We start from the raw sequence: 27,224 nt of genomic DNA, 5'->3' as shown, positions 1-27,224 counted from the left end.
AAGAAGATGATGAAGGAAGGTAAACAACAATACAATGTGTTAAGTAGGAGTGTATACAGCATATGTGCAGAACATAAAAGATATAAGCAGTGGCTTATAGTAATGCTATAAATGAATACAAAATGTGTAGCATGCTTTTCAGTTGGTTTCTTGTGAGTTTTGGCATTGTTGACGGAAACTGTTTGCACATAAATATACACGTGCAAACACACACACACACACACGCTCTTACACACACACAGCCTCTATGTTGCCGGGCTGGCAGGGTGCCGTTGATCCAAGCAGGCACAGTGGGCAGCACCCACCCACAGCCTGCAGCGAGTACAAGGAGCGAGCCGTGGGTGGGCTGAAGGTCAGACGGGCCCTGGACACTCTGGCATTGTTTCTATCCACCCCTTCCTCTCCTTGTTTCTCACCACGTTCTCTGTTTCTTTAAGAGCGTATGTCCATGTATGTGCTTGTGTAAGCCAAGAAATCCTAAAACACGATGAAAGAAAGAGAGACTGTAGATGCAACAGAGGCACAAAGAAAGCAGCTAAGTACATGTTTGTAATTGGTGTGGACTGTAGTGTGTTTGTGCGGCATGTTATTGGTCTGAGTCAGCACGGAGAAGAAGTGCGGCTCTGTTGAATGCAAGAGTGGGAGGAGATGAGCAAAAGGTCTTCAGTGGCTCTCAGAGATGCATGATGTCTTCCCCTCAGCTGTTACACACACATATTCCCCGAACTGCTGACTGTACTCTCTTCCCACGGGAATTTGTAACAGTTTTGATGCACCGAAACATGTTTGGAAAATGTTAAAACCTCAACAAACTAAATTTAATGCATCCATTTATGAGGCTGTTAAACAAGTCATCACAGTCATAGTTTGTGACCTTTTAGTTTTTTCTTTCCATCCCTCTCATCTCTCATTGTAAAGGGCAGCACACAGAAATCATACTCACTTTGTTCCAGCTGAGGTGTTCTTTTGTGTCAGGAAAAGCAATATTGCCCACCATAGAAGAAGAAGTGCAGTGGGGGGGGGGGTGGCTGAAAATTTCCCCGGAGATGCCGCAGAACTCTATCTTCAAATTATTTGAACCTTGACCCACTTTTTATTTGGCTTTTTTTTTTTTGAAGTGCCTTCTCTCCCAGCTTTATGTTTTTGTATGAATGCATGAGCATGGATGCAAGAGGGAACTCATTTTGTGTGCCCTACTTTCTGATACTTGCATTAATTAGTGTTGGAAATTAACTCTGCAGTACACATGACAACCCTCTGTGAGCATGAGGCCAGCTAATGTTAGACATGAATCTCACAGTGTGCATATTAAAGACACAGGTAACATGAATAGATTAGAGTTAGATTCAAGCTGTACTTTGCAAAAAATGACAAATTATGGCGTTAGAAATCTGTCGCTAAATAAATCTACTCTTCATGCAGAAAGCTACACGGTTAGCTAGACATGTTCCAATATACTTTTACCATAAAAACATAAACTTATTGTTTTAAATTGTTTTATATAATAGCTGTAGGCTATAATACTAATCCTGTTTTATTTGATTTGAATGCTATCATTGTTTTATTGCCTGGCTTAATACACTGAATACAGCGATAAGCTAATCTAATATTAGAGAAGCAGTGGCTTAGCTTGCAGCCCCTCCTGACTTCTTGTGTCTGCACAAGTTTTCTCAGGAAAACAAAGATTCTTAACATGAAACTAGATATCTTTTGTGTATATTTCTGTGTTTTTATTAGTTTTCAATTCAAATAATGAATACACAGTGTGGACTTTTTGCTAGCTTAGCAGTGTGCTAATGGGCCATTTTTGCCATAAGCTGATACCATATTCAAAGCTCCTTTTCAAAGTTTTTATCTGGTTATGAAACAGACTGAAAGTAATATTGATGCCTCTATGTGAGCTAAAAACAACAAAACGATCAATAAGAACATCTAATATGAGCCTGTAAGCAACTTTTAGTTTTTGGCCTAGATAAGACCAGTTTAGACCATATATCTAGACATTTTAAGTTCTGAAAATTAGAGGCTGAAACTATTCCTTGATCAACTGGACTACACCTCAAATCCATAGACTGTATAAAACATGGACGTAGTATCCATGACGTCACCCATCTGTTTCTGAAGCGCTGTTTTGAGGCCAATCATCGGCGGCAGCCATATTGCTGCTGTCGAGTGATTGTGACGTAAAGAGGCGGGCTTTGAGCCTCCTAGCCAACAGCTACAGTGTTCCCGCCTGTCAATCAAATCAGCTGTGCCTCTCATTGGAAGACTCAATATCAATATCTTCGAAATTGCCGCGTTACAAAAAGATTCACCCCCATACATTGAGAGCACATCGAGTAATGATCTATCCAGACTACACTCGTCTTCTGTACCAGGCTGTAAACATGTTTATTTCTGCTGTAAAGATCAGCTTTTTTGAATTGGTGTGTATGTGGTTTCTGGTACTTCCGGAACCAGCCTCAAGCGGATCCTTGATGAACTGCAGTTTTTGTGCAGGCACCTGTACTTTCAACCTCAAGCTGTCTCTTAAAGCTTTAAGAGAGTGATATAAATTTAACTAACCAATGGTTTTGTTCTTTCTTATCACAGATGGTCACTACACCAGTACCCCTCCCTCTTATGGTTACGATGCAGACCGTGCAGAGGAGCAACGGAGGCACCACGACATCCTACCGTACATAGATGACTCACCATCATCTTCGCCGCACCTCAGCTCCAAGAGCCGTAGCAGCAGGGACACCCTCTCCTCCGGATCGTTGGAGTCCTCTAAGTCGGTCAGTGTGCTACCATGCCATCTCCCTACTCTTTTAATGCAGCGAATCACAACCAGATTCTAATCAAAGCTTCAGAATATTGTTTTTTGTTATTACTATTGATTACAAGTCTTATAACTTATCAATGTAATACCCGACAATCACAGTTACCAATATAAGTGCCAATTGCTCCACACTTGGACCCTAATACCATGCAAGATGTGAGCTAATCTATTCTTAAGCAATCTTGCACCATCAGAAACCTGTCAATTGATTTGAAATCAAATCTGCCACTTGAGAGGATTGATAAGGGACGATATCACTTGCCCCATAACCCTTTGAGCAGTGATCCCAGGAAGAAACTCATCCCCTTAAAGAGCCCGGCTTTTTTCTCATCCCGGGGTATTAGGCAGAATTACTTATCGCCCCCATCGCTGCCTTCATCCTCTTACTCCCTCCTTGGCTTTTACTTGGGTGTGGGGAGAAAAGCAGTGATCTATGACGTCTGGTGCTCTTCAAAGGGTTACCATGGAGAGGATACACACATACATACACGCACACATCCACACACACACAACGTCAGTGTCAGCAGACGTTAAAAAATATGGGATCTACGTTCAGAATTTATTTCCTGATCCTGTTTTTGTGACAATTAATTTTCAGTGAGAAGACAAACATGCTACAGCCGTGTGTTCTTTCTGACAGAAAGGTATTGTGGGTAATAAATAGGCTAATTCTGCCCCTTTCTCTACTTTGCCCTTGGAGGGAGTCATCGCATCAGTGGTCATGAAGCTATATCAGTTACTCCGCCCCCTCAGTGCTCTCGCTCACTGTCTGAGCTAGAGAGAGAGCGACTGTTAATCTGATTGATGGCTTGAATCTGCCAATAAATGATGAGCCCCTCGACTCAATCTGACCTTTGACCTGTGAGCTCGGAACTCTCGCTGATTTAATTAAAACACATGCACACACATATCATGATGTCTGCTGTTTAGGCTGCACCAACCAATGTCTTTTTATTTACTTTGCACACACACACGCACACACACACACACACACACACACACACACACGCACACACACACACACACACACACTCGTTTTCTTCTCCCAGTGCAGACTGAGACTTTTATTGTGGATGAGATTTGCTGAGTAAACCCTTGTGTTAAGAGGCAGAGTTGCTGAGCAAACCCAAAGCTGTGGGTGTGTATTTTTTTGTTCAGCAGAGGCAGCATAATAAATAAATGATGCATCCCAAAAACAAGACCAACAAACATGCCTCCAATAACTGCCTTAGAAACTGGAGGTACCATTGTCCGTCATTTGCCCTTGGACAGCCCTCCCTTTAAAATCATCCCAGTCTGCCTCCACTCTAATTGATGAGTCAGAGCCTGGGCGAGCTCTGATTGGCTCAGTGGGAGCTGATGGTATTATGATGTCACTATGATGAGTCATCACCATCAGAAATACCACTGATTTAATTATAAAAGCGTCTCTTTTTCTGTCATAATCTGGCTGTGCCCTGCACTGCAAAGGGGGGGTCACTTATGGGAAAACAGCTATAGTAAGAGGACTGTGCTGTCGTGATTCAACAATTTTACTGAAATACTGACTAAATATGTTTCATTTATTTAATCTTAGTGCACAGTAACAGCAAGAAACTGCATAAGCTGGTTTGTTGCTGAGTTACAATGTCTCCACAGTACAAACACAAAAGTAGGAAACAGTGTATTCAACTACAGCAAGCAGGAAAGAGCAGCAATCCTCAGCTCAACATGACCGATGCTATGCCTACACCTACTCACTAGTTAATGTTGCAGAATGTTGCAGAATGTTGCTTGCTGCGATCACACATTAGCTTGCTTTGACTTTCTGCAGACTTTTTATTTTTTGTGCAGGAGAAAAAATCTGACTTACATAGTGGTGAATGAGCATTTTAATAAACTGATGTTTCCAGTGATCCAAAACTCTGTTTACCTTCAGCTGCAAGGCCAAAACCAAGAGAAAGAACTATGTTTTCAAAGAAGACTTTGAAAGCATGACATTTCCTTTGCTACAATTTATCACAACTGTAATGAATGCACAGCTTGTTTTCATGCAATTAAAGTCATGGTGTGATGCAACACTTAAAGGATCATAAGACAGAAAATCCCTGCAGACTGCAGCTCTGTCAACATTGATCATGTCTAGCTGACACATAATGTAAATAATCTGAATACATTTCTCTTGAAACTCTGGATGGAGTCATTCCTCTATTATAAAGCAGATAGAAAACAAGAGTTGGCAGAGCATGAGATGAAAACTGAAAAGGGACATCTCTCCTCTTCGACATGGTTCTGAGTGTTTTAATGTCTTTTATTTCGGGTATGGAAGCGTGGGAAAGCGGGAGAAAAAGACACAGAATAATGATATTACAGTCACTACTGCTCGGCTTCTACGTCTCCTGAGTAACATCTGCAGACTTATCAAATAAACACTGTTTATATTGACCCTTGTGTATATCCCACAAGTGCATATAAAACCTGAAGTAATTCAGAATAGCTAAATCATGTAAGTTAGTGCTACAGTTATGGTTTTGTGTGAGCTGAAGAGTGTACGTTTCAGTGTTGAAAGTGTTGAAATATTAACTTTTATTGACTTTTTCACACACAAAAAAAATGTGAACACAAAACCAAAATCTACCCCAAGCTGTGAGAATGTGTCTTATTTTGAGTTCTTTGATTACTTAAAAAATGCAGCGAGACACCCCTTTTAGTATGAACCCAGAGATGGTCTCATTAGTTGCCATGGCGATGAATAAAAGATGATATGTCTGGAGATGTGGGTACATCCTCGGGGAGCCGTCTGGGCTCTGAAAAGATGAATAAACACTTTACGGCTCTGCCTTCTCTCTGTTCATTCATTAACATGTGGCTGAATTTCTGAGGTTTCCTCCTGGTGATTTTTATCGAATGTTCTTGGTGCTGCTAATAAACCCTCGTGTTTCTTATGTTACTCAAGCAGAAGACATATCTTATGATAGTAAAGTCATAAAGCTCATGCTGATACTTGTAGCCCAGCAAGGATTCATTCATTTTTCATGAATTTTAGGAACTTTGCGGGGCTCCATTTCTGCCTGAGGCTAACCTCTGTAATTCAGAGGAGACGGACAGATTTAAAGCTACTTTAAAGAAGTGTTATCCGTCTGAGAGCATCATAATTCATAGTTACATTACTTATTTATCTTCAGGACTTTTTAATCTGCACTCTAAATCTGATAGCGTACTAACTTTTTGTCTGAGTTTGAATATAATGCTCAATTAAGGCTTTTTGGAGGGAAACTGATATTATTGTAGTCAGCACAGATCCTAGACAGCGCTGTGTCATGCATAATACATGTCTGTCAGAATCATTTCCTTCATCCTTCACATGAGAAACAGACACAAAGAGAGAGAATGAAGAGAGAGAGAAAATATACAGTGGACGCATCAACAATTGAAGACGGGGAAAAACAGTCGATGAGGAGAGGAGATAAACTTAAAAGGACGACCCATTATACTTTTGTTCTTCAAACTACATTTAAAACATAAAGGAAGTGCTGAGTTGCTAAAGTTGTCAATGTCTAGCTTCCTATATTTTTGCATTTTCTGCTTTCTTTTGGACATCTAGTTTGAAAATCATGACATAGAATACCTACATTTGCATTTAACTACATCCATCCATTATCTTGACCGCTTATCCCGTTGGGGGTCACAGGGGGATGGAGCCTATCCCAGCTGGCTTCGGGCGGAAGGCAGGGTACACCCTGGACTGGTCGCCAACCTATCACAGGGCTAACACAGAGAGACAGACAACCATTCATGCACACACTCACACCTACGGGCAATTTAGAGTGATCAATCAACCTGAGCATGTTTTTGGATTGTGGGAGGAAGCCGGAGTACCCGGAGAGAACCCACGCATGCACGGGGAGAACATGCAAACTCCACACAGAAAGGCACCCGCCCGGCCTGGGATTCGAACCAGGAACCTTTTAGCTGTGAGGCAACAGCGCTACCCACTGCAGCCCCATTTAACTACATGATGAGACTAATTCAGAATAAAATCCTCAGAAGAAATCCAAGTAATCGTCAGATAATATTTCTGTTGGGTGAAACATTTACACAAAGACACCATGTGTGTTAACTGACTAATGAAAACATGAATGGCACAAAGTCCAGTCCAAACTTTACTCCTACTCACAAATGACCCTGTGCACCACTCATAGGTCTGTTCAGCTCCGACTTGTTTTCACTCATGTGCATCTGAGCCACTCATAGCCATTCAAACTCATCTCTTATAATAATAATAATAATAATAATAATTCATAGAATTTATATAGTGCTTTTCTTAGTACTCAAAGTCGCTTTAAATTAGGTAAATAAAAGAAAATAAAACACATAAATAAAAACAAACAAAACAGGGACAGAGGTGGGGCGGGGGGAGAGGTCATGTGTGGTATGCTTTTTGGAACAGGTAGGTCTTGAGGTGGTTTTTGAAAGAGAGAAGAGAGTCAGAGTTACGGATGTGTGGAGGGAGAGAGTTCCAGAGAGTGAGGGCAGTGATGGCAAGGGCTCTGTCCCCCAAGGTGCGGTGCTTGGAATTGGTGATAGGGGACAGGAGGTTGGCATCTGATGATCTGAGGCGGCGAGGTGGGGAGTGGCGTTTGAGGAGGTCGGTCAGGTAAGAGGGGGCGAGGTTATTGAGGGCTTTGTAGGTGATGAGTAGGATCTTGAAGTGGATTCGGTGCTGAATGGGGAGCCAGTGGAGGTGCTGAAGGATGGGTGTGATGTGGGCTCTGGAGCGGGAGTGGGTGAGTAAACGGGCAGCTGAATTTTGGACATATTGAAGTTTTTTGAGGTCGGTGGAGGGGAGGCCGTAAAGAATGCTGTTGCAATAGTCCAGTCTGGAGGTTATGAAGGCGTGGATGAGGGTTTCTGCAGCAGGGGAGGAGAGAGAAGATCTGAGCCGTGCAATGTTGCTTATGACGCTTTTAGTCTGCAAAAGAGGAGATTAAACACATTTAACCCACTGTGTTCTGTCCTTTTCACTAAAACCCGCTGATTGTGATATGTACGTAACAAAAGGACAGTCAATTCACCGAGATACCTAAAGCGATGTGATGTCTCAGTGGATTATTAATATACTGTAGTTTCAGATTACCGTCACTTTACTGTCATAGTAGTTGTGCTATGGTTAGGGGAAAAACATAGATCCTTTACTTGAGTTACTGTACTGTGACTACAGTACAAAGAAAAGTTCAGAGAGCTGATGGACACAGAGAAGCTGATGGAAAGCAAATCACACAATCTCAGGCACATGTCCGAAATTTGGATCATGATTTGGGAATGTCAATAAACCTGCCTTTAGTTTAGTTTATTCTTTCAAGCTTTATTCCTTCTCAGCTTACCCCATTTCTGTTAAATTGCAAACTACAATTGTTAAAGATGTGGTCTCAAAAATTTTTGGAAAGGTTTTTGAAAAAATGTCTTTTAAAAAAGGTATTGAAATTAACCTCAGGATTCCAGCACATACCCTGTATTATTTGATGTTAAAAAGAGGAGATGTGAAATCACAACTGACTGCTCTGTTGACAAATATGGACTCCAGCAGGGTTGTATACCAGGTTAGCAGAGTGGAGGAGGATCAGTGAGAGAAGTTGTAACAAACACTAACACAGGAGTCATTGAACTTTTAATAACCATGAGTGTCTGCTTCAGATCAACACAAGAAGCTGTTCTGCTGAGGACTGTACTGACCAGGGGAAATGTAACATTTTATCGGCAGGTTAAATGTGCACTTTGGTTAGAAGAAGGGCATGACGATAAGCCAGGCCACTTCAGGGGTGCAGCTCGCTCGGCTGAAAGTGAAGCTTCCACCAAAGCATCTGCCCCCTGGTGGCTGGCTGCAGAATAGGTCAACAACTCCGTCATTCCCATTCATTTGAATGGGGCTGCAGTCAAACATTAAAGAATAAATACACATGGTACAAATGTTTCTCACATCAGTATGCTGTGGTGATATGTGGTTATTATTTGACTTTTTTGTGTTCTAGGCCTCTTTTTTTGAAAAGCTTCTTTTTCGTTAGTTATCAGAGGTTAAAGGTGACATATCATGCAAAATTGACTTTTTAATGGTTCTCTACCTGAAATATGTTTCCCTGGCATGTCTACAAACCCCCCGAGAATGAAAAAAATCCATTCTGCCCCTGTTTTGATTTCTCCACCTTTCTGTAAATGTGTGTGAAACGAGCCGTTTCAGACTTCCGTGTTTTTGTTACGTAACAACAATATCCGGTCTGTCACGGAGTCAGAGCTCGGAGCTTGTTCAGCCCATAGACTGTATAAAATAATACTGAATCCCCCCTCCGTTTTTCATTACCTGCACACATGTGTTAACAAGGAGCTTAGGAGGGAGGCATGCTAGTTGTAGGCTGTCTTAATAAACACAAAGGTCGGTTTTACTCCCCACGTCTGCAGATTTGAAGATCTAGTGGATGATTTTTATTTATCATGGATAAGTGCTAGCGCTAGTTAGCATAGCTACATAGCTACATGTCGTAGCTGTAGCTGTGTACCAAGACACACGTCTACATACTGATAAATAAAACAACAAGAAACACAGAATCTGTGACCAATCCTTCAGAAAAGGTCCCGCTGCCTTTCTGGTAGAGGTCGGTTTTACTCCCCACGTCTGCAGATTTGAAGATCTAGTGGATGATTTTTATTTATCATGGATAAGTGCTAGCGCTAGTTAGCAAAGCCACATAGCTACATGTTCGTAGCTGTGTACCAAGACACACGTCGACATACTGACAAATAAAACAACAAGAAACACTAAATCTGTGACCAATCCTTCAGAAAGGTCCTGCTACAGGCGCCTCTCCATCAGGATCAGATTCTGGATCAGATTCAGAGGGTTGAAGTAACGTGATCTCTGAGCAGCCGTGTATATTCAGCTAACATGTAAACATTAGATCAACGTGCTGGAGAGCCGAGGCACATCCACTTCCTGAGGGGGCGTGGTCAGAGAGAAAACAGAGTGTTCTGAGGAGGACTGAAGAAGAGGGATTTTCAGGCATGCCAAAATCTGATTTCAAAGTGGTTTCTTTGAGCATAAACTTTAAAGACATGTTTTGGGGACCTCTTAGACCAATATATATTGATGAAAAAAGTGTGATATGTCACCTTTAAAATACGTGTTAACTAAATTGAATTTCTTGGACTGACAAACCTGGATAATGTGGTTGGGGATCTATTTTTCTTGCATGTGTACACCCAAATCGGACCCAAACTGGCCTAGGCATTCTACACATGCTCCACGGTTTGCATGCTGGGCTTTGACCCGGAAGTTTAACAACATAAATACATAGAGGGAAGCTGGCGTTGTTGTCTGCCCTCAGATATCACTGTAAGCCCGAGAGATGGTATGCATCTCATTAGTACCAAAAGTAATGCATAGAATACGGATGAAAGGTACAGACTGTGTTCCAATTAAAAATAAATGATAAGGATGTGTCTTGATCCAGGAACTGTATGGCTTTGTTCACACAGTGGATCCCAGAAATTCCTTAGAGGGGAAATTCAAATGTCGTCTATATTGACTGTCTAGTAAACTTCTTTATTTGTTCTCTGTTATTTTTTGTTTTGTTTTTCACTTTGTATTTTATCACTTTTTCTCTTCTTTAAGTCACTTCTTCTCCATCTCATAACTCTACCATCCTCTTTCTTCTCCCCCCTCTTATATCTATTCATGTTCATCTTTTCCTTATCTGATGGTTCTTTGTGTTTCCTTACATCACTCCTAGCTAAGGAGGAAGAGAAACCATTTCTGCCTGCCTTTTCCCGCCCTCTCTCTCCCTCTGCTCCATATCATTCTTTTCTACATGGTACAGTGTGGAGTTCAGTTTTGATCATGTCTTCCTTGTTCTACTATTCATACAGTCTCTCTCTCTTTTGTAATGTTTCAAATACATATATATATGTACTCCTACATTTTCTCTTCATCATGTCAGAAAATTTGCCCTCTTTCCCATCTATTTTTCCTCTCTACTAATTAGTCTGAATCTGCTCTGGCTCTCCATCCCTTCTTCTCATCTTCTCTCTTTGTCACTCTCTTACTCTTTTCTCTCATAGCCTCAGGGACCGGATGCTTCTACATCCCAACCTGGGCTTTTTCAGTGTGTATGTGTGTGTGTGTGTGTGTGTGTGTGTATGGGTGTATGAGTGTGTGCTTTGCATTCTCTCACAGACACGTATTTATACGCCAACCTTACTCCCGTGGGAGACTCTGCCTGTTTGAGTTATTTCAGAGTTCACGGTTAAACAAGACAGCCCGAGGAATCTGTCTGTCTCTCTGTTTTCTTTCATGTCCGCACAGCTCAGTGAGCTCTGACTGGGCTGAGGGGAACACGGAGGCAGCCAGGGAGGATTTGTAGACAGTGCAATTGTTGCTGTTTGATTTTCTAGACTTTGGCGCTCACAGAAAGAAAAACCTGCTGGAGCTCCAAACTCAAATAGAGATCATTCAATTTCCTTTTTGAAAACAAGTCATCTCAGAAGTCCTTTTAACAGAGCGTCATGATGCTTGAATGTGTGTCATGACTCAGAAATAAAACCATTGACATTGTGTGCTTTCTAGTGTAAAACCAGAGTCATTAAAAGAGGCATATGAATTACTATTCATACTATTAATGTTGTATTCTTGGAAACTGTTTCAAACTAATGTTTGTGTGTGTCCTTGTGTTTGTTACAGACTGAATGTGACCTGGAGAAAGGGTTGGAGATGAGGAAGTGGGTCCTGTCTGGGATCTTAGCCACAGAGGAAACATACCTCAGTCACCTGGAGGCACTGCTGTTGGTGAGACACACACACACACACACACACACGCACACACACACACACACTGTAATGTGAGAACAATCAAAGGTTAAAGACGTTCAACATTCAGGATCATGTTTTTGAATTGTATTGTGTCTGGATAGCAGTCCATTCTTTGTTTCAGATTTAAAGTACCTGTCCTTGCTTCACAGAATCAAATCATCTTCTGTATTTGAATAATAATGCTAATTTTTTTAGAAATGTAGTATAAGGTGATTACATTGTACAAAAAACAACCTTTATACCCATTATGTTTCATGTGTGTTCCTCCCAGCCTATGAAGCCTCTGAAGGCTGCAGCTACGACGTCGCAGCCTGTGCTCACCGTGGCCCAAATAGAAACCATCTTCTTCAAAGTGCCTGAGCTCTACGAGATCCACAGAGAGTTTTACGACGGTCTTCTACCCCGCGTCCAGCAGTGGAGCCACCACCAGAGAGTCGGGGACCTCTTCCAGAAACTGGTGAGGAAAAAATAAAGCAACTTGTCATGAGGGTTTAAGGGTTTGGGGGTTTGGGGGTTTAGGGGTTTGTGTCTTTGCCCCTGACTGTAGAGATGCCCCTCGATGTATCTGCATGACTCGACTCTTAATCAGAGTGACAGCATTGGGATCCTCACAAAGTTGATATTACTAGAATAGACGTTCAGGGTTCAGCGGCTACTTTTCTGACCTATGGATGCAGACTCAAAGAAAACACTGTGAGTGACATCACTCACATAAACGTTATTATTTTGATTTGAAGGCTTTCAGAGGCAGAATCTGTCCCTCTAATGAAATAAACCAATAGAAAAGAGAAACAAAGATTTGATTTTTTGAGCGATGCTCTTCCTTATCAAACTAAATTTAAACAAATTGAATTTGTTTGTCCTTTTCTTTTCCCATTTCCTCCTCAACAGCCGCTCGCTCTCTTTCTCTCAGCTCTCCAGTAGTTTCTGCCAAGGATGTCGGGGCCAAATATACACTGGCTCTTTTTAATCATCTCTACAATGGGTCAATTAACCGACAATGAATCATTTGTTAATTCTCTGCCAAATACTGCTCCTCTCCCACGAGTGTCTCCCTCAATCTGCCCGTCTCCCTCTCTATCTGTCTGTCTTTCTCCCGCTCATACTCACTCATGCTCTAGCACACACAAACACACATGCGTGCACACTCACACACAGAGGGAGGTGCAGCCACGTTTCACAATGCAGCCTTTCTGCCCAAGGCAGCTGAGGCCATCACTGCACTGTGTGCTTTGTGTCTCCAAGAAGCTGCTATAAATAGGAGGCTCTCTCCCTTTTTTTTTTTTTTTGCTCTTTCACACTCACATACACAAACACACACATATACACCCATTCCCACACACTTATTAACTTGTCCCAGGAGGCTCCCCTTGGGACTGAGCTAAGAAATTAGTTTTTAATATGTATTTTTTTTACTGTCATTTGGCACACCAAATTCAATTCTGCTTCTTTCTTTAAAAGCTCATCTGCATACTTTTTCCTTCCTAAAAAGTGCCTACAATATGCCTTTGATTCATTAAAACGAATCCCCACTCAGCCTCAAGGAAAGATGTAATGTTAATATTTTTTGCATGGGTGGAAAATGTATATTGAACAGAGTGATATTGAGACTGTTATAGGGATGTACATTTTAAGTATTTTCCTTGATCGATTTTTGGAAATGTTAACGATCAATTATCGATTAATTGATAAAAAAAAAAAACATTATTATTCTTACGTCAAAAACAATGCCAAATACGTTGTTTTCCCCCTAAATTGTATTTTCTACAGCAACAAAATGCATATAACTGACGGGATTGAATACGGGTACATGTTTGACACGCAGAATATCAACGATCAGGCTCATTAAAATATTCTACGCGGACATAGTCTTATAAAGTGAAGCCTGAGACTACTAACAGAAGCATACTTCAGACTCGCAGTGTCCAGTTTGCTGCCTACTCGTTCTTATTGAGAAAAATAAACGTGTATTCAATCAGGTGTCAGCCGGGAGCGCAACCGGGTCACTATCCAGCTGCAGAAAAGCTCAGACGGCTCTGATGTTGCTGCTCTGCAAACATAGTGTACCTGAATTCCCCACCTGTCTGTTGCCTTCGTATCCAAAGGAGGGAAATATCCTGTTTAAAGTTGTCAACCTTCGTGTCGTTGTTGGCAGCAGTTTTGTATTGATCCTCTTTAAAAAAGCGCACGTGGAGACCTGACGCGCGCCGCAGCCGCCAGCTGAGTGTCTCCGCTGTGCGCAACACCTTTAACAGCTGATTTACATTGAAACATGCTTTAAACTTAAAACACCTTCCTGATAGCTGAGTGTAATATGAGACCACATGATGTTTGTTCCACGTGGCGGAAAATTGCTAACAAAAATGCGTGTTTCGAGTAATTTCTTAACAATCAATTAATCGATAATCAATTAATTGTGGTCATCCCTAGACTGTTTACAGTGCTGATGAGTTATTCTACAGTTATGATATTGAAGTGAATGTGAAGATCACACAAAACAGAAAATACATCCCTCATTTTGTTTGTCATATGTTCTTCAACTAGGAAATTAAGCGAATAATCCCACCCTCCGGCACTGGTGTGAACGTCAGTTTACCTGTTTTCTTTGTCTTGCTTCAACAATTACGTCAACCTGACAAAGAAAGTCTATTCACGTGCTTTGTATCATCCTCAATACTCTAGAGTCTGGCTGTCTTTGTTGTATTTTCCTTGTAACATGTTCACACACATTTTTATACCAATAAATACAAACTGACGCCTTCATGCACACGTGCACACGGCCCCCTCGCTCACTCCAGACAGTAGTTAATAGAAGTCAGGAGCAGGAGATGCTGAGCCTACAAAAAAAGGAAAGAAGGAAAAATGCTTCATGACAGCCGTTCTGTTAGGAGCTAGAAAAGGAGGGAGGAAGAGATTAGATGAGTGAAGTGGAGGTGATACAGGCGAGGCAAGGGAGGATGAGGATGAGATTCGGCAAGGCAAGTAGATTTAGGCTGCTGTGACTCTGATAGAGCTGTCTCACCGTGACTGTGAAACCTGTGAGGGGAGCAGACGGGCTTAGGAATCATAAAACATCAGAACAAGTAACACGAGTAAGAGACAGAAAGGAGGAAGAGGCAAAGCGTCACTGACAGGTTATGAGCATGAGTGTCAGGAATGAATGTTTGAAGGCTTGAAAGAAAGGCCTAAATACATCATACACTGCTGTAGAGGGAGAGAGTTACACCATGTAGACTGGTACACTACCTTTGAATCTTGGCCTTCTGAAAAGCTTGATTCTGTGAATGTGCAAAAGAACAAGGATACCTCTTGATCTTTCCTTTGACCTCACACACCCAACCTACAAAACGCTCTTCACACTGTGGAGGATTTTTTTAGCATGGTTTCTCTGAAGTGGCAGCTGTGAGTGAGTATATTCAATGTGTTTCGAAGAGCAGTTAGCCTGCATGTCCTACTTTGGGTAGAGAACAGATAAATACTGTTACAGACTAGTGTGTGGTTCAAAGAATTGTTGGGTCTGTTCAGTATTATCTACAAAAAAAAACAAGCTGTGGATAATCTGATGTATTAAAACAGGCCATGTAAATTAGTCTTTGCGGAAATGTTCCTTCCACCTCATTTGAGAGTGAAGATGTGAAAAAAGTCCCACTTGACCACATCTTTACATGAAAGCCTCTTACCTCTGAAACCACATTTAGCTTTAATGCTGCCATCATTGTAGCACTGTGCTAATAGCCTAAGCTGTAAATATAAATAGATTCTGTTTCACCAGTTTTACAGTCAAAGTTCAGAGGGACATCATGGAATGGTTAATTCAAAAATATATTTGGACAGCAGCTAATTGTTAGCATTTAACTACTTCCTTGCTAACATTACTGCTACCAAACATTACTGTTAGTTAGGAGTCTATGCATTTACTACTGTATCGTGTACCCCTACCAACCAGGGTTGCCACCTTGGATTTGTGAAAAATAGGGACACTCGACCAATTGTTTTGGGCACCCAAAGTAATCCCTATTAATAATTATTATTATAATAGGGCTCGGCCACTATTACCAGTTCAGACTGACCAAATGAACATCAAATTCGGACATAGGACACTGGTAAACTCTGCCGCTGCAATCTTGTCTTCTTCTGGTGAACCTTTTTTGGTCATCAAAGTTCAATGGCTGCCTGTTTTTGTTTGTTTGATACCACAGCTTGATGCTTTTTTGTTTCTGCATGGATTTTCAATGCGTTTTTCCCTTCATAATTTTCGCCGGACACAAAACGCATGTAGCGGAAAAATTGTCTCCCTGGGTCGGCCGTACCCATTCAAACTCTGACAGTGTCACTCAGTCAGGATTGTAACTAGTATAAGTTTTTTTTGTGCTGGTGGCTTGCATGTATTTGCTCCATCTGCTTCCTTGTCAGTCGTTTCTCCTCACATTTCAAATGGAGACGCCAAAAGTTGGTGAAAAGAAGTCCTCAGCGCAGTATGTCGGTCAATTCAGCTTGCTGTCTCTCTTCGGTCAAGTTTCCCTCCCTGCTTGAGCCGCTTTGAGCGCTAGTGCGCGTGCGTGTGATGTATGCATAGACGGGAAGAAAACAGAGACATATTTAAATAGCTGCAGAAGCATGGGAGCTTTCTAGACTACAGAATGAAGGAAATCAAATGAGGTTTTTGTATTTTCCCCCAAAAATGGGACAAATTGTGTCCCGGGAGAGATTTTATTTTCCTGGGACAGCTGGTGAAAAAAGGGAACAGTTCTGGGGAAAAACGGGACGAGTGGCAACTCTACTACCAACAGGCAATGTGTTTGAAAGGTGGCTAAATGCTAACATTAGCAGCTGTCTGCTAACCTGGAAACAGTGAGATAAAAATGAGTTTTGAGCTTCCTTCCAGTAGGATGAAAAGGATTGCATTTTCATAGCTCCTAAAAATTGTTGTAAGGACAGATGACAATGGCTGATGTTTGAGTATGGTCAATAGCCTTGCCAAAAATCAAAGAATACTTTCCATGCTTCAGTGAAATGTTGATGTCACACTGCTTTTTGAATGAGAAATGTTGCATTAGACAGACTAGCTACTAGCTGCTGACTAATGAAACAGTCTTTGTTTATTTGTTTTGGGGTGAGAGGAGGGTGAAATTAACAACTAGAAGATGAACCAACATTAAATGAACTAAACGGCCTTTGCCTTATAGGCAATTTTTTTGTATAGATTAACACAGAAGCATGCAAAACAAGCATTACACACATTACCTGTTAAAGATTAGCCTGGTGATAGTGTTATTTTGATTATGTTAGCATGCTCGTTTTAGCACTAAGCTCAAAGCACTGCACTACAGCTCCTGGCATGGCTGGAGACTCCACTGGCAAAAACAGGATTATATTTTTTCCTCGCTCTGCTTATTGGTATCATTATATCATCACAGAATAAGCAGTGCGTCTTCCCTCCCTGTGAGAAAATATCTCAGTCTGTAAGAACTCCCAAGTGGCTAAATCCAGCGCTCTCATATAATGGCCGTAGACTGTCATGAGGCTGTTTTCCTAATGTTGTTTTCCGCTGTGGATTACACACAGACTCTCACGCAGGACAAATCCTGAACTGAGAAATCCAAACACCCAAGCAGTTTCTTTCATCAGCAAAAGCCATTTTCTGCTCTGATACTGTAGCTGCAGCTGAACACTTGGTAAGCCTTCACGGCGCTATGTGGATGTGTCTGGCAGACATTCGGGCTCTCTGTTCTCTGCACAGTCAAACTGTCACACTCTGAATGGTCTCCACTGTGGTGCAGATTGTGTGGCCCAGGGCAGGACACAGGATTTCAGGATTGTGAAAATTGCTTTACTCCTTGCCTTCCTCCATTTTGCTTCTTCCAGAGTGTGCAGATGTTCTTGTATGTGTGGAGCACTAAAGGTCCATGTTTGAACAATTTTAATGCCTGAAATGCATCAGTGAGTGTTTGAACAAGGGGGAGGTGAACTTCAGTCATGCATTCATCGTGTGTTTTTAAATGTGACTCATGGCATGCAGCTATTTTGACCTTTTTGAAGATCTACACATTCACATGTTGTAACTCTCTGCGACAACATAATTAGTGCAAACACTGTTAAGAAAAACTTGTGACCTTACATTCCTGCTTAAATTGAATCTCACAGCCCCCTATGACCGCAAAGATCAAGGCTTGTGAGTAAGGTCAGGGTGATGCTAAAAATAGGATGTCAGGACATGCAAACAAGTGGAAAACAGTAAAAAAAAAAAAAAATCACAGATGTGTGATCATCACTTTTATGAGGGAAAATACTTTTAGAAGGTGCTTTAAACAAGTTAAATAATTAAAGATTATCAGCTCAAATATTAAAATAATCAACATTTTCATCTCAACTACATTTTGTTTCAATATCACCTTTCATGAATAATAGCATGCAGCTCAAAGTGCTTCATAGATGAAAAATAGACAGAAGATAGAAACAGAAATTGATAAATCGATACAAGACCAAAACAAGAAAGAAGACTGCAATGAGATAACATAAATTAATTAAAATAAGTTAAAAATAAAAACTAAAACAGTAAAAAACAGTCAAATATGAAGGAATCAATAAATAAATGATGAAATATTTGAATTTTAAAAAATCAATGAACAGGTTAATGCCAGATATAAACTTATTGTAAAAACAATGATAAAACATCAATTAAACTATGACATTTCTCCAAATTAAAAGACAGAATAAATAACTTAAAAGTTAAAGTACTGAGAGAGCTCATCACTCTCAAATGAAGAGGCAGTGACAGTTTAGAAACAGAAAGCTCTCTCCCCTGTGTGTTGGTGGGAAACATGAGGAACATTTAAAATGAAGCAGTCATAGACTTGAAGTGATCTGGCTGGGACATAACATGAAAGATGTGTGATGTATGTAAATAAGGGCATGATCATGTAAAGCAGTGGTGTCCAAACATTTTTCAAGGAGGGTCACATTTGATGTTGTCAGAATACCTCAGGGCCAGTGGCTCCTACTGAGACTTAGGAATCATAAAAGTTATATTTGAAATCTCTATTTAATAACAATTATTTAAAAAATGTTCTCACTAAATCTAAACTAGGTAGTCCTCAGTTCTCCACAAGCCATGTAAACATTAGCAAACTTTATCTTCTTCTGGAGGAAAATGTTTTTCATTAGGGTCGGGCAATGTGGGAAAAATACTGTATCATTATTTTCCTATGGCAGGATCACTATTTGGATTTCCTCACACTTCTTTTTCATGTTTTTTTAAGACGTTTCTGACCAGCAGACAACAATTGAAGAACAAAATAATTATTTTTGAAAAAATGTTCTGCACCAAATTTTACCTTTTCTGTACAATTTCATAATTTGGATCTTGTCTTGTGTCCTCTTTTGTGTCTTCTGAACTTTTAGTGTTCATCCAGAACATTTTCACATCATGATAAAAACATTAATTTGAAAACCTGTCAACTTTAAGAGTTCTTGTGTTTCTTCTTTATTTCCATCTTGCAGAATTCCCAGAGCTTTGGCTTTTATACAAGTAGTCCATATGAAGCTTTTTGAGACGTTTCTGAATTGACTTTAGTTTGTTTGTGCGCATGAAAGAAACTGCAAATGTACAGAGGATTCAGAATGTGATTGATTTCTGTGCTATAAATAACACAATTTAAGATGGAAGCTTGGGGCCAAAAATAAATGGACTGTGGGCCGCGATTGGCCCCCGGGCCGTACTTTGGACATGCCTGATGTAAAGCTTTAAGAAAAGTAAAGTAAGTAAAATAACTTTAACATGAATTCTTTAAGAAACAGGAAGCCAGTGCAGAGTTCTTAGAAATGGATTTATGTGTGATCCTGATCCACTTTATTTTTCAGGGTTTAGATTGTGGCATCAGTTTTCTGAGCAAGCTCAAGCTTTTTTGTTTTTTTCTGGGGATGCTTGAAGAACCTGTTGGTGCAAAAAATAAAAGAATCATTTCAGATTTAAGATGAAGTAAGAAGTAAAACAGAATACAAGAAAAGTTACAAAACCCGAAGTACTGACTCAGCCTGTCTGATCTCCTGAGGCAGATTGTTCTAACACTTCAGGGCCCTGACTTCAAAATGTCTCTGTACCATCTTGTTGAAAATGCTATTCAGCTGTGATGAAACTAGAATCTTATTTTTCATTCAAATCCCTATCAACAACTATAGACAGGTGATGCAATAAACCCTCGGGTTAGAAACTGCCTTTTTTTATTCCTAGACTTTTTTATACGCCCATCGTAGTCAGACCAGTTTCTTACTCTAACTTTGACCTACTTCTGATTGTAGTTACACATGCAGAGTTTTCCTGCACAATGAGGGATTATTAACAACTTTTGGGTGCTCTCACTTAGGATTTTAAGACCAAATCAAGTGTTTTATACAAGTTTGCTAAACTTTTGTTTTGTTTTGAACCTGTCTGATCGTCTTAACATGTTACATTTCAGTGTAATAACATCATTTGTGTAAAGCTGGTTTAAAGTCTAGCACTGGGTTGTCTTGGGTTATACTTTGAGGATATGGATACAGCCAGAGCTCTATCTGCTGTGTCTCAGAGATAAATGTAGTGTGAATCACTGCACAACAAAAACAACAACAGCGATACATTATCACACTAATGTGAACAAAATCACTGCAATAAGCTTGCTGATAGGTTACATTATGGGAATGTGTATCTTGTGAAACTCTTTTTCAAAATAAATAACCGTATACATTTTAACTATATTTGATACCAACAAATACAATTATGCAAATAACCGCAATACCCCAGAAAAAAATGTGTTTACAAAATAAAACGGCACAAAAGAAGATCTTGTCTTACTCATGAATGATACAGTCGTATTACCATTGATGCAAATGATGACTAAAGCTACAAACGTTAGGAGATACAGTACATCATAATAATCCTTCATTCCTGGTCTTTGAGAGGGTCAAAAGATAACTATGCATACTATAAAGCTCTTTTCACTCTGGCATGGTGCTCTCAGGTCTTTAATGAAGTAATAAGCTGGGTCATTAAGTGCTATAGATGCAATAATTCAGATTGCATACATTCCTGTTTTTCATTATACTCAGGTGAGATGTTCCTTGGTTATTTGGTGTTATTTTAAAGAGTGTGTGAGAGTGTGTGTGTAGCCCTATGTGTGTGTGTTGCACCAGACAAAGCCCGTCTCCACTGTACTCTCTCCTCCCCTGGCTTTTGTTCAAGAGAATTGATTGTCCCTTTTGTTCACCGTCGAGATGGATCGCAGCGCTGGCAGGCAGCGTTTGCTAGAGTTTTATTCAGCCATCCAGCTTCCTAAATGTGCTTTCATAGCCTCTGTTACACCAATCATTAATTACCCAACCCCAGTACAGTGCGGGGCTTGCTGGTTTCCACAGCAACCAAGGCCTGACTGCATGAAGCACCATGGTTTCATGCTGTTGTTGTGACTGTGATTGTGTTTATCTTTTATGGTTGATTCATTCAGTTGTATGCAAGTCAGTGACTAAGTCTCAGCGGACAGGGATGGATCTTCTATGTTGGATGTAAAACTTCCAGATGTATACATCTCGCTGGTTTAAAGTAGCATTACGCAGACTTTTATACTTACTAGTGTTTAAGCTCCTGTGAGGAACTGTCTTTTTTTGGCGCCCCCTGCAGAAAAAGTACTGACTCCTATCTCTTTACCAATCTGTGTCCACCTGCTGTCATTAAACAGTCAAGCGTTTCCCTTGCTATGAGTCTTGGAAGTGGCATATCTGATAAAAGAGCACACTTTGTCTGACGCCTGCTCCGGGCAGTGGTTATAAGTTTTTTTTTAAAACATTAAAATGATCACTTTTGTGGGGTGACGGTTTGGCCTTGTGGTTAAATTGCACACTGGCACTAGTCCTCAAAGCACCAGCCTGGGTTTCAGTCCCAACCAGCTTTTGTAGGTCACATAGAAGGATCAGGTCAGGGATCAGTGACTACATCCATTGGTTTCTGAAGGAGTGTAGAGAAGCCAAACATGGCAGCCCCCATATTGGAAATGCTGGCGGAGTTTAGGCGTACTGTTAGCCGTCTGGCAAAAAAGTCTGCCCACCTGTCTATCGAAAACAGCCCCGCCCCTTATCATGCATAAATAACCTAAGGCCTTAAATGGATGGGCATACAAAACATTCATCCCCCTTGTACAGTTGTCACAAATAAAGTCACAGAATGGAGAGACCAAAAATTCAACCAGCATGATTAACCCAAACATTGAAATAACCCAAGAAACATACACAATGCAGTATAATAGAATCTCTAATGGGGTTTCCTTGGGGTTTTATTGGAACAATAGGCGGACACTTCAGAAACTGCAGGGTTTTTTTGTTTCTTTTTTTCAAACTCTTTTTTATTAAGTTTTGAACATTTTAACAGACAATGTCAAGTTGCTTTGAATAATAAGGCACAGGATTACAGTAATGTCTTAACCCCCCCCGCCCCACTCACCCAGTTCAGGTCCAGACTGTACGGAGGTTGGTGGACACACACTACACACACAGTCACACAACAGGGAAAAAGAAAGAAAGAAAGAAAGAAAGAAAGAAAGAAAGAAAGAAAGAAAGAAAGAAAAACAATAAATAAATAATTTAAAAAAGACAGGGAAAAAAAATTACAATAAAGCAGAAGGTGCAGCAGTTGGAGGAGAAGGGTGAAAAGAGTGGGAGTAAGGTGAATTACTCATCATCAGAATCAGGAATTAAAGTAAGGGATTTTTCAAGGAGAATCTGAGTTTTTCCAGCTTAAGGTTGCAGAGGACTTCTCTGATCCAGCGATCATATGATGGGAGCTAGTTTCCAGTCAAACAGGATCAACTGCGGGGGGTTTTGCATTGGCTACATTTTTTTAACACTTATGGTTAAACGTGATTTAGACAAAACATTTGCAGACTCTGTGACTTTCTTTAAAGAAGAGTTTACTTTATTTGTCTGGCTCTGCTTTATCCATAGTTTTTTGTTTGTATTTAAATCCAGATTTGTTTGATTTAAAGAGGACGATGCAATTGAACACTTTTCCAATACAGATTCAAGTGATGTGTAACAGAGAGAGTTTAATTATCCTGCAGATTTCAATTTGTGTCCCTATTTGGCCATCACATTTACAGAGTAGCATTCAGTGAAATAAAACCACATAAAAAGGGAACATTGAAATAAAAATTTCAGTAATTGTTAATTGTTCAGTTGCTTTGCTGCTTATAATGAAACTTCACTTGAAACAGTATTTTAGCACTCAGTTTAAGCTGGCCATGTATCTACACTTTTTGCCTCCTCTCTTTTCACTCTAGAAATTGAAGCAGCAGCAGGTTTGTAATTTGCATAATGTTTATGAATGAGATGGTTGATGCTAAGAAAAGTAAAGTAGTGAAGAGGACACTTGAGTGTGTTTGGATGTGTCTGAGCTTCTGGCTGAAAGACCGTTATGTGATTTTCATTCATAGGGTCTACAATAAGCTGCTCTGTCTAAGGACCTAGCAGATGCTGCTATGTATTACTACTCTAAAGAAACATTCTTTGTTTCAGCAGAGTTTACTGTGTGTGTTGAAGCTTTTGATGCATTATAACAGTGCATTCCACACTATCAAGCTTTTCCAAATGTCATGTCTGTTACACAAAATTTAACTCCATATCTCTTTCCTTTCTCTTTTCTCTTACCAGGCCAGTCAGCTGGGAGTTTACAGAGCATTCGTGGACAACTACGAGCTGGCTGTGGAGACGGCGGAGAAGTGCTGCCAGGCTAACACGCAGTTTGCTGAAATCTCTGAGGTAAGAAGGGGGAGAGGAGGAAAGTGAATAAAAACACCAATTAGGCATGGATATGCATGTTTTTATTTTTATAGAAAGTTACACCGTGTAAGTGGGGGAAGGACTCGGACAGAGAGGCGATAGTAACAGGGTTGGATCCTGTGTCAAAGCTGTTTCAGCCTGTGTTGTAGCTGTGATCTCTGTGAGTTATGGGATCATTTTACCACCGTGTAAAATCAGTCACTCAGACACTTAACCCCCCACATACCAACAAATTATCCAATTGGGTTTCACAAGCTGGTCTCCTTTCACTGTTGTATCTTTGTGAAGATAAAAGGGAGTACATATTTTGGTAGATATTTATCACTGGAGCGATTTTTAACAGTTTTACACATCATTGTGGAAATCCTGTTATTACAGCCAGTACTGAACAAGATGAGTGTCTGGTCAGTGATGTTTTCCTCCCACTTATTATTTTGTTTTTGTAAACTTCTTAACTATCCCATACTCTGCTTTTACACCATTACTATTATATCACTGTTTCACATTAATGTGTTGGTCTGTCGTAGCTGTATACTTATTTACATTTTAAAAAACACAGCCATCCTACGCTCACTGCATCTGGAGAGTTTGTGACTTTGTGACTGAAAGACAGTGTTACCTCCTCAAACAGAAGATGAGTGACTTTCCACAGTGTCAAATTATGTGTTATCAGGGAAAAGAGCAGTTTCTAGGATTTCCGATTATGCAGCTGCATTACAGATTTGTTCTCCGTGCACTCTACATGCAAAACACTCTCCCATTATTCACCCACGCAGCTTTCATCATTTGACTACATCTAAATTTGAATGTACTGTACAGCTGAATATTTCTGGGCAAGTGCAGCCACAGGCAATTTTGTGTGAATGTGTGTGTCTGCACCCATTTTTGGATTTTGTTGACAATGATGTGTGTCTATCCTGAACAAAGCAGATAGGAATGACTTGAGGATGGTTTGTGATATTTTCTGTATATTTAGCTGGGTGTTATTCCAAACTGTGCGCCACAAAAATTGTATATAAGTCCTGACAGTGTGATAAATCCGTGCATTTATCTTGTCATCAAACATGTTTGTCTTTTATATGAGATGTACTGGATTTGAACGTTTACTGTAGCTGTATGCCTCAAAGTTAGTTTTAATGGCCAACAAAAAAATATGTACCTCAGTTACATCAGAGGGCTGTCACCATGTGACACATTTAAGATGATCAGTTTGTTCGTTAGTTACCTAAACAGAGAAAATAGATTGTCTTATTTCGTTATCTTTAGGTTAGCAGGACAAACTAAAGTCAAGTGTTGAACAGTACATTGGTGGCTTTTTTCCAAGCGTTTTACAGTGTCCATACATCATTAGTCCTGGTCTATGTTTCATGAGATCTCCCTGTTAGTGTTGAGGTTGGTGTCTCCATGCAGGATGGGGAATTCATCATCGAGGGTTGTTAATGGTCTAAGTAATGATGCATGACTCTCAGCCATCTGAGCAAGCTGGTGGGGGGAAAAGCTGCTGAGGTTGGCATAATTAATTTGGAAGTGGGTGACCTCAGTGCTGGAGCAAGGATAATAACCTCACTATGTTTTGATATGATATACAGGTGTGAAAAGGCTTTTAAAGGACTTCTTTTTTTTTAAAGGGGTCTCCTTTCTTTTTGTGTCCGAACAGAACCTGAAGGTGAGGAGCCCCAAGGACTCCAAGGACCAGACGGCCAAGAACTCTCTAGAGGGTCAGTCACATCTGCTAGCTTTTACTTATTTATATCAAAAGTAACGGGGGGAAAAATGCATTGTGATGTTTGTTTTCATCATATGAATGTAGTCCATTTATATAAACATTTTTGTGTGGTTTCTCTCCTTCTACCAATGCAGCGTTGCTTTATAAACCGGTGGACAGAGTGACTCGCAGCACGTTGGTTCTCCATGTAAGTAAGAGTGAGCACTTCAGTGGCAACACATTTAAAGCTCCTGTAAGGGGTTTTAAGCTGAAAATGAAAAATACTGAAATTAACATTCATGCTTTAAAATGAGCTACAAAAGCAAATCAAACCATTAACATAAAGATTGGTTCGGTCCATATAGTTATTTTTAATGCCCGAAACCACTGTGGAGAGATAGGTGTCAGATTAACAGCGCTCGGCAGAAAGAGTCTTTGTTTACATTTTCCTAAGTAAAGATTCTCATTGAGTGATACACTTTAGATTTTTTGTTAAATACTACTTACAGATGTAAAGGGTCAATTTAATAAAGTGATAAGAGGTACTGCTTTAACCATAGAGGGTGCCTAAATTGACACAAACGAAAAGTTCCTGCAGGATGTTTTAATGCTGTCACATTCAAATCATGTTCTTTCATGTTATATAATTGACTCACACGCTCAGAAGACTAACCTTTGAGGAATGACACACAGGATAAAAATCCTGTGTGTCACCAATCAGTTATTGGTATTATTGAATGTAATTGTCATATGTGTCAGTTATTTACAAATCTGCATTTTCACCATCTCTGTCCAACATCTGTTTGTATCTCACTTTTGCTTTTGGAATTCATATTTCTTCATCCACTGCCGCACACCAGGACTTACTCAAACACACGCCCACCAGCCATCCGGACCACCCACTTCTGCAGGACGCCTTGCGGATCTCCCAGAACTTCCTGTCCAGCATCAACGAGGAGTCAACACCGAGGCGGCAGTCTATGACGGTCAAGAAGGGAGAGGTGAGCGCCCAGACATTTACATACACAGTTAATTACTGGAATGAACCAGGGATAAAACAAAGACAGATTAAGGTTACCAAAAGACTGGACAATACATTTAAGAAGCAAGCGAGGGTTGCAACATATTATTGTAAGCTATATTGAAACAAAAAACAGATCACATATTATGGCTTTTGCTGTCATAAATTGGACCTATTAAGCTTTCTTCTGAATTTGCATCTCTCAACCTTCCCTTTAAAAATCTAGAATGGTTTCAGTTTTTAATCACTATCCACTAATAAGAGCAGGCAGTTAAGATGTATTATTTTACTCTTTGTTCTTTAATTTAACTCTTTTCACCTCTGATGTTGAGCATGGTGATGCTATGACCCCACCCTATCTAAATGCTTCTGAAGTCAGTGCCAAATGAGTGTATGGGGGCGTCAGTCTGCAGCCTAAAGCAGAGCCTCATGCCCATATATGGTCATACCAGGGTTGCCTGGCTGAGGGTGATCCTCTGTTTGTTCTGTGCGTCTCTTGTGGCTTCCCATCCCTCCTTCTCCCCCGGCGCAAACACACACACACACATACGCATACACCCATTCACACACTACCCCCCACTGTCTCTCCGTCCCCCGGAGATGACTTGACGCACATGAATGGCTGCTTCTTGATTGATAGCTTGCGTGACACTGCCGTACATAATGCCTTGTAATGAGCCACCGGTCCACTCTGACTGGCAGATTCCGATTTAATTATTCATAAACGGAGGGAGGGAGTGAAGGAGTGAAAAGGCCGATCCAGCTCCTCCCTCTGCTCACAGGGGGGTCATTACTGCACCCTTTCTATACACACACACACACACACGCACACACACACACAACACACAACACATTTTCCTCACTCTGTTCCATTCGCTCGTCTCTTTCTCGTCCTCTTGTTTGCCTTTGAACATACACATAGACCAAGAAAGACACACAGACGCACGTTCACTCCTATCCCCGCAGGCCCCAGCTTCATCCCAGTCAGTGCGGACCTCCACTCCAGCCATCAAATATTTATTGTGGATACATGAAAGCA

At 40.6% G+C, this 27,224-nt stretch overlaps 1 protein-coding gene across 2 annotated transcripts in view; it reads left to right on the top strand.

Moving 5' to 3' along the window:
* LOC117831552 (breakpoint cluster region protein-like) overlaps positions 1 to 27,224 on the top strand; it is a 117,791-nt gene that overhangs the window by 65,093 nt on the left and 25,474 nt on the right. For both annotated transcript variants that reach the window (XM_034710291.1, XM_034710292.1), the window contains exons 3-9: positions 2,593 to 2,777; positions 11,529 to 11,633; positions 11,929 to 12,114; positions 23,331 to 23,438; positions 25,117 to 25,177; positions 25,320 to 25,372; positions 26,025 to 26,165. In XM_034710291.1, the coding sequence (XP_034566182.1) occupies positions 2,593 to 2,777; positions 11,529 to 11,633; positions 11,929 to 12,114; positions 23,331 to 23,438; positions 25,117 to 25,177; positions 25,320 to 25,372; positions 26,025 to 26,165 (839 nt within the window). The remainder of the gene's footprint in view (positions 1 to 2,592; positions 2,778 to 11,528; positions 11,634 to 11,928; positions 12,115 to 23,330; positions 23,439 to 25,116; positions 25,178 to 25,319; positions 25,373 to 26,024; positions 26,166 to 27,224) is intronic.

This window comes from Notolabrus celidotus, chromosome 19 (genome assembly GCF_009762535.1).
Source record: "Notolabrus celidotus isolate fNotCel1 chromosome 19, fNotCel1.pri, whole genome shotgun sequence".
Classification (NCBI taxonomy): domain Eukaryota; kingdom Metazoa; phylum Chordata; class Actinopteri; order Labriformes; family Labridae; genus Notolabrus; species Notolabrus celidotus.
The sequence above is the reverse complement of the archived record's forward strand: the minus strand, read 5'-3'. Positions and strand labels throughout refer to the sequence as shown.